At 44.7% G+C, this 15,052-nt stretch overlaps 1 protein-coding gene across 5 annotated transcripts in view; it reads right to left on the bottom strand.

Annotated features, from left to right (window-relative positions):
• The window catches only part of Sil1 (SIL1 nucleotide exchange factor), a 260,709-nt gene that overhangs the window by 159,964 nt on the left and 85,693 nt on the right, over positions 1-15,052 (bottom strand). For all 5 annotated transcript variants that reach the window (XM_005382084.2, XM_013512923.1, XM_005382085.2 and 2 more), the window contains one exon: positions 12,217-12,355. In XM_005382084.2, the coding sequence (XP_005382141.1) occupies positions 12,217-12,355 (139 nt within the window). The remainder of the gene's footprint in view (positions 1-12,216; positions 12,356-15,052) is intronic.

The following is a 15,052-nucleotide window of genomic DNA, read 5'->3' as shown; positions in this document are numbered from 1 at the left end:
AACACACTGAAGAAAGGGCATTCTTGACTTTGTCTTTTTTCCAAAGGAGACAAACTTCTTTCCTTTAATTTCTCAAGTTTACCCATACAATCACAGATTTCTTTCTCTTGACAAAAAGCACACTTTTAGACTAAGGACAAAGAAGAGGCCACTGCTCCTGAGACCACATTCTGCAATGGCACTAGGCAAAGAGGAAATACACCAACATGAAAGTATGCTTAACTTGAGGGAACTCTTCCAAGGCCTTTATAAATATATAGACACACAGAAGTCACAAAATAAAAAAAGAAAAAATATATCCACTAGAATTGCTTCTTTTCCAATTCATGCCCAGAAATATCTAATGATGGACAACACAAACTGGGACCTCCTCTTTAGCATGGGGCTCTGAGAAAGCTGAGACACAGACTATTCATACAGCACTGGAGGTATGAGTCAAGGGACGTGGCAATGGAAGATAGGCTAGGAGAACTCCAGCTGCACTCTAGGACTTGTTTTAAATGCTGTGACTTTAGATCACTCAGATCCACAGACTTGATTTTCCAAATCCCCTCTCTGGTGATGCTAATGTGCTTTTCTTCTCATTCTGACTGATCAGTGAAATACGTCATGGAAGGACTACGTGGAAGTAATTTCTTTGATGCCAGCAGAATCGAGAAAATATTCCTCCAGATATACATATCCCCGTCTCTTCATCCCTGCTACCTGCTGCTCAGCTACAGGTAGAGGACATCACAGCAAGGGAGGGGAGGAGGCAGAGAAGGCAGACTATGAGGGAGGGAAAAGGGAAAAAGACCCAAAACAAGGAAACCCAGAGAGAGAAAAAAGAGAATACAGTATTTTTCTCAAACACTGCTATTAAACGAACTCTTTGATATGCACAGGGTCAAATTAAGGTAACAAATAGGTGAAAAGTCAGGGACAGATGAAGCTGACAAATAGCTAAAATAGTCTCAGCCTTCCTTTAACTTGTCTTCCTCTTACTTCTCTTCACACCCTCCTCCCTACCAAACACTAGCAGGAAGGATGCCAGAGGGCATTCCTCAACCCTAGCACTCCAGAGACTCCTGTAAATCAAACACCCTATATAATTGCCAGCTTCATAAAGAAAGAGCTCTTCCTCTTTGAGATCTACCATACTATACGAACTGCAAGGTATCCTCCAGCTAGCTGTTGTGATAAAACACTGGGAGTTGCAGTGCTAATGGCCTTCAGAGAACTATTCTTCTAGTCTCTCCATTTGCAACCTAACCTAGTGCGATCGAAAGCTGGCTAAAGTGCCTGCAAGCCACACTGCCCACAGGGCCACTTAACCAGGCGCTTAGGGGCTTCTGGATCTATCCTGATGATCTTGCCTAGGAAACCAACATGGAGTATCTTGAATGACTGCATCTGCTTGGGTAATTTCCTCCTCTTCATGGCAGCAGCCTCCAAACTTCACATTACTTTCTTCCCATATAGACTTCAAAGAGCTTCGCTCTCAGATTATCACCTGCAGTTTCTATCTTCAAAAGAAGCAAAGGATATCCTAGGAAAAGCAATATAAACTGAAGCTCCTTCACTGACAGATCATGGCCTCCAAAATAGACCAAGATAAAATGTACCTATTCCCATAAGGAATCTCTTGAAGACTCTCTTAAATAATATATACGAAGCACTTAGCACAAGATAATTTTTTTAAATGTTAAGTTTTCTTTCCTTTCCCACCCAATTGCTAGACCATATTTCTGGGTCTTAGTCCTTCTCACTCATTTTTTGGCCATGAGATACTAGACAACCTCTCCTGTCTAAAAGCCTGACCTCTAAAAGCCTAGCAAAACCAAGAAATGACGGAAAAATATTAACAAAAATGATGTTTATGCAACATATAGATGGCTGCAGGGGTAAAGTGTAAGGGTAGCTGTTTTTCTCTTTCTTTTCCCCCTCTAGTCAAAAAGAACTTTACAAATACACCCTATTATTATTCCATAAAAACTCACCTCTGCCCAAATAAACTAATTATGGCCACAGGTAATCAAATCTGAAAAATTTTTAATCCAAAGAAATGGTTCTTTTCTTCCAAACAACTGCATTATACAAATCATAAACAGACTGTTCTGGGAATTTAAAAAAATTTAAATAAAATTCAATTTTTGTTTGCCCAAAACAACATATTATGGGAAAAAAGGCAAGATCAACAACCTAAGAGTTTATGAACAATAATAAAGCAAAACCCCACATGAACAGAAATATAATTAGCCCAACTGGAGTACAAGGCCCTGCTTTATCCAAGACCTTTTCAGGTCTACCAAATCAGTGGCTAGGAAGACACCACCCTCACATTGGCCTCAGGCATTATCAGAGGCCTCTGAGTCCCCAAATGTTCCCTGTCTTCAGAATAAAGAAGGCTGCAGGACATTAGCACTTCCACAGGGCTTGCCAGCTTGCCAGGAACCCATTCTTCTTCCTCACAAAGCTCCACGGGCCAGAAAAACAGAAGCCTCCTCACCAACCCCACAGATAGTCCAGCAGTCCCTAGACCGATCTGCCCATCACTTCCTGGACTCCAGCTATCGCACTGCCTACCTTGCCACTGTCCAGGGCTCGATTGCTCAAGAAAGTCACCAAACGCCCAGGTCCTGGCCAACCACACAGTCGGGTTTGTCAGATGTTGACCATGCCCTTCCTGATGCTCAGTGATGTGGAGTTCTGACCTCACAGCTGTCCACGCACTTTCCTCAATGCTTCTTCTTGACTTTCCATTTCTTTGTTGTTGTTGGTTTTGTTTAGTTTTGTTGAGACAGGGTCTCACTATGTAATTTAGGCTGGTCCTGAACTCACCATATAGCCCAGGTTGGCCTTGAATTCACAGAGATCCTCCTACCTCAGCCTCCCAAGTACTGGGATTAAAAATACATACCACCACATCAAGCAACCCTCCATTTCTCAAGCACCCAACTGAGTCTTTTCTTCAAGGGCAGAAGCCTATCCTTAGTTTGATGCAGAAAATTGAAGATGTATAAAGGAAGCTTCTTCAATTTCCATCTGTATCTTTCCTGTCTCCATGTTCCTTTCCAGACTCTGTTTCTAATTTCTAAGGTTCATCCCACTCACGAGGCCAAGACTTTTCCATCTGCCACCAAAATAACTTTGCCCATCAATGATCTCTCTGAAATTTAAAATCTCACTGCCAACACCCATTCCTTTCGCTTTCTTTCCCTCCTGTCTTCCAACACACACACACACACACACACACACACACACACACACACACACACAAGCTCTCTCCAAGCAGCGACAGGCTGAAGCCTTTCCTTCAGCCCCATGCCTGTCTGGAGGAGGGGAAATCTTCCTATAGCATAAGCCCATGTAGGCAAGCTCTGCATGCACACCACGGCTTCCCCAACCTCAAGCACTATACTGAAAGGCTGGAGGAGTTCAACAAATGGAACCCTAAATACACCAGTCTTTTATGTGACTATCTCTGAGACCACCATTTTCGCTCCCTTCTTCCATTTGCTCTCAAACTCCTCAAACGCAGGTACATCCCAAGAATTGCTTCCTTATTTTCTAGCACAGCTGCTGTCTGGACTCAGTGACAGACTCATAGGCTATACTTATTTTCACAGCTTTTCATCTACTGTCTTGCCAGTCCCCCTCCTCATCTCCTGTCCCATGCCCATCACCAACATCGCATCATTCCCTAACACATACTGGCCTTTCCACAAGTACTATACTCTCACTTTCATGTGTTGTTCATGTCATCCCCCTCTACTGTTGCTTCCTACCTTGTCTTCTTCTCTACCTGTTTAAATACGCTCTCCCTTTAAGTTACACACTAGAATTACTATCTCCAGTACTCTAACAAAACTAAGAATGCAGTAGGTCTAGCAAAGGGCCCCTCATCCCAGCCTCAAGCCAGCCCTTGAGAGTTATTACAAGACCTGGTTAGTCCTAACCTTGGAGATGGCCTGACCTATCTTAGCCATCAGGGTGAGGCTTTTATTAGAGAAAGAAATCAGAGCTACACAGGTTTTCTGAACAAAAGCCAAGTCCTTGGAATTAAGTCTGAGACTTGTGTGGGAAGCTGGCTTGCCACCACCCGTACTCAGTCTAAGTTTTTCACCTCAGCCATTCTGGGAGCTGACCTTTGAAAGCTGAGGCTGTGCCACTCTGTTAAGTGCTCTTAATTAAACCTTGGACAGAACAGGTGGATGTAGCAGAGAAAGGGGAAGATAAGGGCCATGGGGTGAGCATTAAGCACACAAATACTTGTTAGAAAGAGGATGCCCAACAGCTGCTCTCCATCACCACCCAAATCCACAGACTGCAAACTGGACCCTGGCCCACTGCATCCAGGTAATGAAGGCCAAAACCCAGGCAGGATGCTCTGGTGCCAGTGCTGAGCTCAGCCAGCTGGCTGCAAAGTGGCCTCAGCCTTGGCCGTAGATGCCAGGAGATCACAGGCCTTTCTTCCCAGGGCTCTACCTACTCCTCCAGGGGCCTGTGGGATTTGGCTGCTGAGGCACAACATCAAGCATCCTGGGAGACTAAAAAAAAAGCCTCACAGATGAGAAATGTGATCTCTCTGAGATGAAGAAACCTAAGCTGTCTTCATGGAGTCTTCCCCCCCCCTTTTTTTTTTTTTGGTCTTTTTGAGACAAGGTCTTGCTATGCAGTTCAAGCTGGCCTTGAGCTCACTTTGTAGCCCAGGCTAACCTCAAACTCACAATGATTCTCCTGCCTCAGCCTCCTGAGTGCTGGGATTACAGGCATGCACCACCACGCCCAGCGCAGTGGAGCCGTTTTATACTGCAACTCGCTACCCTCTTTCCTCCTGGCACACAGTACTGTAATTTGCCAGTCTCAGCAAAGCTGACACCCCATCCTCCCCCAACAAACATGTATTACCAAGGGTCAAAGGGAACATTCTGGGTGAGAATACAGTTAACAAAGGCTGAGGAGCCGACAGTAATGGGAGGAAAAGGGCCAGAAGGTACATGCTATGATCAAAAAATACAACGAATGCTTAAATTTTTAAAATTTATTACAGTAAAAGACACACTGTCGTTAATCCCCCTTAAAATACTCCCTCTTACTTTGAACACACTTACCCCATCTTTTTGCCACTTTCTGAAGAAGTTCTGGAAGTCTTCTGTGAGTGTCATTAGGTGCACTGTCATTGCTGCCTTGATGTCATCAATTCAAAACCTTTCATAGTCATTCTGACTTTGGGGAGGAGTCAGAAGTTGCACATTGTCAGATCCAGTGAATAAGATGATTAAGACATACTGCAGTGTTTTTACAAGCCTGCCTTTCCACTGGATGGACCTCAGTAGCAGCACTTACTGTATTTTTGATCACATCATGTAAAGACACTTGCAAAAGAGGACTACTTCAAAAAGTTGCAAGAACATTCAGGCATGGTTCTTTGATCCCAGCACTTGGGAGGCTGAAGCAGGAAAATCACCTCAAGTTCAGGCCAGCCTGGGCTACAAAGTGAGTTCGAGGCCAGCCTGAACTGCATAGCGAGACCCTGTCTCAAGAAACCAAAAAAAGAAAGTAGCAAGAACAATGGGATAAGTGTATTCTAAAGGAAGGAGATTATTTTGAGGGGATTAGTGGCAACATATCTTTTAAGACATAATTTTTTTTTAGCTTAAACATTTATCATATGCAATGGTGCCTCAGTTTACAATCCTTTTTTATGATTTCTGGGGAAGATGGCTGTGCTTGCATTTGTGTGGGAAAGATGGCCATGTTTGTCACCTGATGTGGAGTATGGGAACAGAAGCAAAATTCTGCCAAGTGCTTTTGTGTGTGAAACAAACTATTTACAAACAGAACTGTTCATGACTTGAGGATGCTGTATTTTGATTGTACAACATACAGGCAGAAGAACAAATGCAGTTCTCGGGGAATCTCCAGAAGACTTGAAGGCTTTAAACTAGAAAAGAAAAGCACTGTGCAGGAGAAGCTCAAAGATAAGCTCTGTATTAAACACCGCATCCTGAAAAGTTGCTATAGCTAACAACTCATGTCCAAAAATGGAGGTAGACCACCACAAACCTACACTGCTTCCTCCATCCAGCCCTGCCCTGTCTTTCTAGCACTATACTTGAGCCAAAGTACAGATCATCCCTTAGTCACTCCTGAGCCCCATCCACAGGCCCTTCCCTCCCATGGCAAACCAAGGAGTCCCACTGTCCCGCTTTGATGAGCTACTGGGACTTATGTATGAACTTCCCTCAATTAGCAACTCCGTTCCCAGTGCTGCTCACAACCTCCAGCAGGCTGTGTGTGTCCGAGTGTGAAGAATGTCACAGAAAGGGTCACACCTGTGTGATTTGTAAGGTGACCCCTCCAGGCTGGGGGAGTACAGTCACTTGCCTTTTAACCACAGACCTGGGAAGTGGCAGAAAGTCTTGGGAGCTTTGCCCCCTAGTCTCACCAACTTCAGTTGGAACTTGTGACACACAGCTTTGGTTCAAAAACGCTTGTGTTTGCAAACAATTTGGTTCCCAAACAAAACTGCTTGGCAAAATTTTGCTTCCATTCGGGAACTCCACATCAGGTGACAAACACAACTACAGCTATCTTCCCCAAAATCATAAAACAGATTAAGTTCATAAATCAAGGTACCACTATACTAAAAAATATCTGGTCATTAGGTGGGCACAGTGGCACATGCCTGTAATTCCAGCACTCTGGAAGGCTGAAGCAGGAGGACTGCAAGTTCAAGCCTAGCCTGAGCAACTCTGGTAAGACCCTGTCTCAATAATTAATTAATTAATTAATTAATTAATTTTTAAATGGCTGGAGCTATAGCTCAGTGCGAAGGCCCTGGATTCAATCCCCAGTACTCAGGGGTAGAGGAAGGTGCTGATCTTTGTCCTTGATTCCTGCACAGTGCTTTTAAAACCATGGAATTTCCTGAGTGACAGGAATGTCTTATTACAACAAGCACTTCTTAATAATTTCAGGATGGGGGCTGGTACCAGAAATAAGAACTCATGATTAGAGGGTTAGAACTTTCAGCCCTAACCTGTATCTCCAGGGATCACCCATGGTCAATGCTTTAATCAATTATGTCTACAGAAACTGTACCCATACATGAATAAACTGAGGCTTCATGAATAAATTAAAGTCCTAGAAGGTGACACACCAAGAAAAGGCATAAAAGTTCTGCATGCTGTTCCTACACCCCTCCAATGGCTCATCCTACGCATCTCTTCCCCTTGGCTGGTCCTGAGTTTCGTCCTTTATACTAAATGGGTGAAGACAAGTTAAGTGTTGTCCTGAGTTCTATGAGACATTCCAGCACATTATAAAACTTGAGAAGCAGGTGATAGGAACCCTTAATATGTAAACAGAAGAGTCAGAAGTACAAGTGGCCTGGCCTGGGACTTGTGACCAGCATCTGAAATGGAGGTGGTTATTGAGATTTATTCCTTCAACTTGTGGAATCTGACACTAATTCTTAGAAGACAGTGTCAGAATTGAACAGATGCTTTGGAGACCCAGTTGGTATCAGGAGGTTGAAGAACTTCTCCCAAGTTGCAAAGGACCAAAGGCCCCAAAGAGACAGCCCTGTGGTCACATAGACCAGTCAGGTGCTCCTTCAGACAGATGTCCAGGGCCAGCAGGAAATCAAGGCTCCTCTCTTAAACACTTGAAATCAGAGTAGTTGGTCTACTATAAATGAGGTTTTTAAAATTCAATTCCCTCTTATTGCTCGTGCAGATCTGAAATGATCTGACCAGATGGCGGGTGCTCTGTAATTCTTGGATTGCTCTCATCAGTTGTTGATGATTTGGACTTTTCTCCTCCACCCCTGCCCCCACGAACGTGCTCCTGCACAGGCTTCCTGCATGCTCCCATCGAGTGGGCTCTTTGTGCTAACGCCAGTATTTCAGAGACTCTCATAAATGCCTCAAGTCAGATCAGGTCAATAAGGAGCCCTGGGTTTCAGCCTGGCTACACTTCCCTGAGCCTGCATGGGGCCAACAGGCAGCACTGGCAAACAGGCAGGACAAGGAGCCTCCTCCACTTCTCCTTCAAATCCCCAAGGAAACAGAGGTAGCAAAGGTATATTTTTTAAATGGCAATTCCAATCATTTATTAAATATGTCCTGTGTGCGAGGCTCTCTGCAAAAACATATAAATCTTATTTCATTTTCACACCATTTCTGTGAAGTAGATATTTTCATTCCGATTTTCACATGAGGAAACTAAGGATCAGAGATTATATACAATCTCATCAAGGGCACATAGCTCAAAAGCAGACCTGCAGACAGGGTGGAGCTTTGGCATCATAAAATTTGACTAACCCCCCCGACTGAGATCACAGGGTTAAAGAATGAAGGCCCTGGCCCTGCCACACCATCCTGTGTGCCCTCACTGAGCACCAGACACTTCCACTGAGATCTCCAAAACTATGTTGGTGGTCTTTTTTCTCTGTATCCTCTGTGAGTCTATAAGGTATAGAGGGTAGGGGCTATGTCCTTTTTGTTCCCCAGAAGACAGTATTGCACAGTGATTAGGAGCAGGAGCTCATTGCTAGAAAAAGCTGGGACTGAATTCTGACTCTACCACTTACTGACTGTTTGGCTAAATCATTTCTTCTCTCAATTTTGCCTGTAAAAAATGAGGATAGTTATAGCATCTGCCCTCAAAGGAAGCCTGGCAGAGTCAATGCTCGGTAAATGTGAGCTATTATCTATATCTCTGGCTACAAATACAGTGTCTGGCACAAAGTATGATCTCAGAAAATGCTCTGGGAGCAGAAGCCCTGCTGAATCTGGCTGTGATCAGAATTCTGTAATAACGAGTGCACAGGCACAAAGTCCTGGTGTGTTCAGGGTCCTACGCCCCAACAGATTTCTAAGCTTCCTGCCCAGAACCACCAGGACCTGCCAGCAAACAGCTTTCCTCTGCTTGCTTGTGAACAGCTGATGCTGAAGCCACACTCAAATGCTTGCTGTGCCTCCGTAAGGTGAGGCAGATCCCAAAATAAACGAGAAGAAAGAGAGACAGGAAAATCACTTCCAGGAACAAGCGACTCCCAGGGAGGATGCTGACAGTAATAACAGAGGCAAGCAGACTTTAGGAGAGTAACCTGGAGCTGCTCCAGGGCTGTGTGGCTGGGGCTCTCTAACCACCTGGTTCAGTGGGAAGGCCCACAAAGTCATGGGCTGCTCCCATGGTGTGTCAGGCTGCACCAGGCAGGCTGGAAATCTGCCTGCAGGTGAGGCCAGCCAAAACCAAACAGCCTACACATCCGAGTATCCCTCTCTTCAAGGCCTAAGGAAAACAAAGCTGCAGTCATTCCTTCTGAGAAAAAACTGAACTGGAAGACCAAGGCTGGGGTCAGCAACTGTGAATGTAAACTGGCCATTTTCTTAAAAACTTCCATGAAGAGTCCACCATCTTCCTGTACCACACTCCAACTCTCAAGCAAGAAATACTCCACTAACCCTTCTGCTCATGTTTACCTTTAGTCCTTCATCAAAACTGCTACTGAAGAAGAGAGGAAGAATATTTTGTGACCATGGAAGTCTTTCCTTCACATTCTAAATTCCCTTTCCTAGGCCACAGGGATAGGAAGGCCACATGCTCCTATCCATATACTGGCATCCAATTCCACAGCTGAGTAGAGAATATACCACTGAAACCAGCACAGCTGTATTTTGAGTGATGCCTTCATGGCAGGAATTGGGCAGAGGGCTTTGCATCTCCCACCTCATCCATATAATAACCAGTGCAGCAGACCCCATCAACAGTGGGGAAAGCAAAGAGCAGAAGGACTCAGTGACTTGCTCAGGACTCCCTAAGTCATAGCATTTGGCATGCAAGTGGGGAGCTGAGGCAGGGGGATTGAGAGTTGAGCCAGGTTGAGCTACATAACAAGTATGAGGCCAGCCTGAACTATATCATGAGACCCTATCTCAAAAAGTTTAAAAAAAGAAAAAGAAAAGGGGTGAGTGGAGGGAAAGAAGAATAGAGGAATTCCCTAAGCAGAAAAGAAAAACCAGGACCAGCTGAGCCTTTTTGAGACAGGGTCTCACTATGCAGTTCAGGCTGGCCTTGAGCTCACTTTGTAGCCCAGGCTGGTCTCAAACTCACAATGATCCTCCTGCCTCAGCCTTTTGAGTGCTGGGACTGCAGGTATGTGCCACCATGCTTGGCAAGCTGAGTCTAAAGTCTGTGTTTTTTACCACTAAATAAATTATTCTACCTCTCCATTTACCTGCACATTCCAAGAAGCTCCTAGGACTGGCAACATTCCTTTTGGCCTTTAGGTAGCTGTTAGAGGCTCCCAGACAGCATTCAGAATGTAGTCAATTAAGTATTAAATTTTGTTTAAAAGCTGGTTTAGATATCCACACAGACCACTAAAAGATCAATTTCCTAACAATATCTACACAGAATGCCTCAATCCTATATGGGGACCTAAGAATGGTTTGGCTGCCTCCACTGGTTTAACTCCATTGTATAGAACCTAGGTCACCTTGCGTCAGACACTGAAGCCAGAACAAGTATACCACCTAAGCTCCCTTACCAGTCTTGCCTTGTGAGTAAGGTATAGGTGAAAATGCTCTCCCATGGATGGGGCAGACGTGACTGGAACCAGAGGTGTTTTTGCCCCTGTAGGCCCTCTGTGTGCTTAACTGCAACACACTAGCCTTTGGGTCAACAGAGTTTACAAGGAGCTCTTTAAAAACTCTAAGGTGAAAAGTAATGTCAGCAGGGTACCAAATTCAATGTAAAAACTTGCCCCACTCCAGCTGCCCAGAAGGCAAGTCTCAGGACTGACAGCCCAACCCTGCCACACAGGCTTTGGCTCTTCCTCCTCAAGCATACACACTGGGACTCCTTAGCCAAGATCAACAGCACCACCACCAGGAGGGCTGGACAAGGGCCCTGGTTCAGAACCATTCTCAAGGCCTCCAAGGGAACTACTGACCCAGCCACAGAACAGACAGAGAGGGAGGAGGGGGCACAGGACATCAGCCTCCATCTGCTTCTACTCTCTACCCCTGAGAGATCCTCTAGTTCTGGTCCTTAAAGAGCAGAGGAGCTCAGTCCTCAGAGAAGCTGAGAGGAGCATCCAGATGTTGGATGTGCTGAACCCAGTATCTGTTCCTAAACCTCCCCTTGCCCAACACAATTAGTTCCCACTGGGCTTCTTTGGTGCTTCACCACTCTTCTGCGATAGCAACTACCTGTACGCAAGCCCAGCAGGAGCAACACTGCTAGCAGAAAGCTGGCTGGCACAGCAAACACTATCCCTGCCAGCACAGCAGCAATGGGGGCAGTAAGGACATGATGATGAATGTCAGCAAGGAGCTGATGAAACTACATGGTGGCAGCTGCCTGGGCTTGCCATCCACCTTCTCACTGTACAGACTTCAAATAGCCTTCTCCTGAAAATAGTCCCAAGAGTCATGGTGGGCTCCAGCCAAGGACAGCTGCAATGGGAAGGAGAAGTGGGAGGATAATAGATCCAGGCTGTAAAGTCAATGACATAGGACAAGTTAGCTGAAGTGGCATAGCAGAAGTTACCCAAACACCAAGTCCCAGTGCTTTTACTGGAACACAAAAATAACAGCAACTGCTACTGTAAAGACCGAAAGAGATTATGCACGCGGAGTACCTAGCACCGTGCCTGAATCTGGTAAACTCCACAACTGCTGGCTATTTTTAAGATTATTTTAAGCCCTAGGTCCAGGGTTAGAAAGCTGTTCCTTCTCAGGATGCTCCATTTAAAATCCAGGCCAGGGTCAGTCCCTCTTCCTTGGCACAGGTTCCTTTAACGAAGAATACTCTTGCCCTGCACCGGAGTTCAGGACTCTCTTGTGAACAATATTTCAGCAGCACTGAGCCAAGCAACAGAGCCCAAAATAGCATTTGCAGAGCAAGGCACATGTCACTGCCTCTCCTGTGCTTCAGAAGTGCAAGGAAAGAAAGTTTTCAATCACTTGCTCAGAAAGCATGGCCACCCACCACCCGCCTTCCTCCCAGGGCACTCAGATCCCACTATCTTTGTTCTGCTAGGAAGTGAAGGTCATGAGCCCTGCAGCAGCAACAGCTACCATTATGATGGACCACACTATTCCATTCCAGCAGGCCAGAGAACGGCTGCTCCTTCAAAGCAGCCCTGTGGACAAAGGCCAGAGGACATATGCAGTCTGAATGCAGAGTGTGTTTCGAATGGACAGTTGCTGAATCTGGTACCTGGCTGAAGGGCCTGCCACTCATGGGTTGGTTGAAAGACCTCCAGGACTTCGGCATCCATCTCCTCCTCCACTTTGGTTTCTTTTTTCTCTGGCTCTTCGGTACTGCTCTTCTCTAGGCTGGTCAGCGCAAACTCATTCTGTGAAAAGAAAATACAGGCCATGACCCATTACAACAATGCTTCAGGCAAGCAGAAAGAAAATAGCCTGAGGCAGCATATTCTTCTTCCATCCTTTCTCTGCTCCCCAGACACATTTGGATACCTGCAATTCACTTCATAAGGTCAGCCTCAGACACAGCACGTGTGAGGTAATATGGTTAAATGAACACAGCATGCTGCCATGTATATACAGTACTATTATAAAGGCACAAAGAACAACTCTGAAGAGTCCATACCATTTCAAGGGCGTTAAGAAACACACCAAGAGAAGGACTGGTAAAGAAGAGCCTTTCACTTTCTATTTGACATGCTACTATACTGTCTAATGTTTAAAGCTCATACACATATTTTTAAAATAGGAAAAGTATTTATAAAAGGAAAAACACACACATGAACAGAACAGCAAGATTTCAAACGGCATCACAGAGGTATAAAAGCTGACAGCCAAGGTGCACTGATTCCCATAACAAGGGCTCCGGCAACTCCCCTTGATATAAATGACTTCTTGGGACACTCCTAACCATAGAGGATGGGTTGCAAGTGGGAAGGTAGGAGTCCAGTTGGCTGAGGAGGAAGATGCCCACAATGGAAACTGCTCCCTAAAACCTGTTTCCTTCCTCCATGGAGAGCACAGAGGATTACGGAGGATTACTGAGATGGAGTCCACGCAGCACTCTGCTCAGAAGGCAGTGATGCAAGATAAATAGTCTCATTCATTTTGCTCCTCCCTGGCCTCCCATCTTTCCTACCCTAATTTTAAACTTGTTCTTGCACAAAAGCAGTAAGGCCTTAGTAAACTGAAAGTAGAGGGTCCCAAAGCTCCAGGAAATTTTATTTTGGAGAGCAAGAAGGAACCCACACTAGCAAGTAGAAAGGTTGTTTCAGCACTCCTACTTTCCCTGTTATAAACTCTCTCTCTCTCTCTTCTTCCCTCTTTCCCCACCCTCCCTCTCTCTCGCTCATCTCTCAATTCCTATCCTAAAAAAAAGTTTTTTGGTTGGGAGGTGGTTTTTCATTTTCTTTTTTTTTTTTTTTTTTGTAGTTAAGTCACTTAGGACTATGCTGCGCATGGTGGCACACACCTATAAACCCAGCATCAGGAGGCTGAGGTGGTAGGATTGTGGCGAGTTCCAAACCAGCTTGAGCTACAAAGTGAGCCCAAGGCCAGCCTGAACTGCATAGTGAGACCCTGTTTCAAAAGGACAAAAAAAAAAACAACTTAGGATGGCCTCAAAATTATGACCCTCCTGCCTTTGTGCCCTGAGTTACAGGCATGCACCACCATGCCTAAGTATATTTCTTAGAATCGTCTTATGAGCCCAAACCTGTGCTGGGTCCTTTGAGTAGATCTCATTTTGTTCTTTTAACAATTCTAACCCTGCCCAAGTGATGTTATATGCATATATATCTTCAAATGGTATCCCAGCTCCAGATAGGGACTCCTACCTCCCTGGGTCCCTCTATATCTGATTATTAATTAGCTGTCAAAGAAAAGGTTAAGGTGTTAAGATGTTGATGGTAACAACTTAGAGCTCCTCCAGGAATTTTTTGCATTTTAACAAAAAATAAAAGCATACAATTTAGATGGCAGAATTGCATGACATGTTAAGGATCAGTGAAAAAAATATCTTGGGCAAAAAGAGGCCCTCAAATCAACTCATAAGTACTGAGGGCACCAACTCCAGCACAGTGGTTACACAAAGTTCTAATTCTAGTTTCTTCTGATTCTGGGAAAGTTACTTAATTTACTAAGCCTCAATTTCTGTATTTGTAAAGTGGAAATAATAATAATGTCTAGATCATACACTAGATGAGGTACTATATTCTACATTGGCAGGCACTAGTCCTTAGTACATGGTAGCCATTATTATCACTACTTACCTACTTATAAAGGCAGTCTTAGGCTCCAAGTCAGATAAGTCTACACTGTGACATCCACTCATGACTATACTATACGGTTTCACCAGGCAGGTCAGGTTAGATGGTGGTCATCTGTGCAGCCCAGCCCCTCAAACTTCTCTCAAAAGAAAAGTAGGAACAAAAAAGCAGGTATCCTTATAAGTCCAAAGAAAAGACAGACTGTCAGGAGGATATAGACATCAAATACTTCCAAGAGCCAAGTTTCCTGAGGGCAGGTACTGTGTTAATCTCTTTCATCACTGTATCTTGCATGCATAACTTGGGGCCTAGTTTATAACTGCTGAATATATGAATGAATGAATGAATGTTCCACACAGACAAGCAGGTGTGTCTTCTGGGCCTCAGAATAATACAAGCCTACAGTACCTGAGACTGCCGAAGGTAGGCACTAGCCCAAGATATAGAACAAAGTCTATCTTGTCTGCTATGTATCCGGATCTATGTTCCAGAGCCAGCCACGGTGGTCAGCCCCCTTCCAGAAGCACTACATCACAGAACTAAGAGAATATTAAAAAAAAAAATACCTCAAAGGTATGTTTACCAACTACCTCCAGAGGCCAAGCAAAACTGGATGTAAATTAGTGAAGTGGGCCAGGTATAAACAGCAGGGAATTATGGAACTAAAAACTGCATCCTCCCACCTTGACTAAAAAAGCAGCTGCTACTCAGCTGGGTCCACAACTGCCACACAGGCATTCCACATGAAGAGAAACAGGAATCCAGATTTTATGTGAAATATTCTTATTTTTAGAACAC

The sequence above is a fragment of the Chinchilla lanigera genome, unplaced genomic scaffold (assembly GCF_000276665.1).
Source record: "Chinchilla lanigera isolate Chin_1 unplaced genomic scaffold, ChiLan1.0 scaffold00017, whole genome shotgun sequence".
Taxonomy (NCBI): Eukaryota; Metazoa; Chordata; class Mammalia; order Rodentia; family Chinchillidae; genus Chinchilla; species Chinchilla lanigera.
Note: the sequence above shows the minus strand (reverse complement) of the source record. Positions and strands in the feature narration are given on the sequence as shown.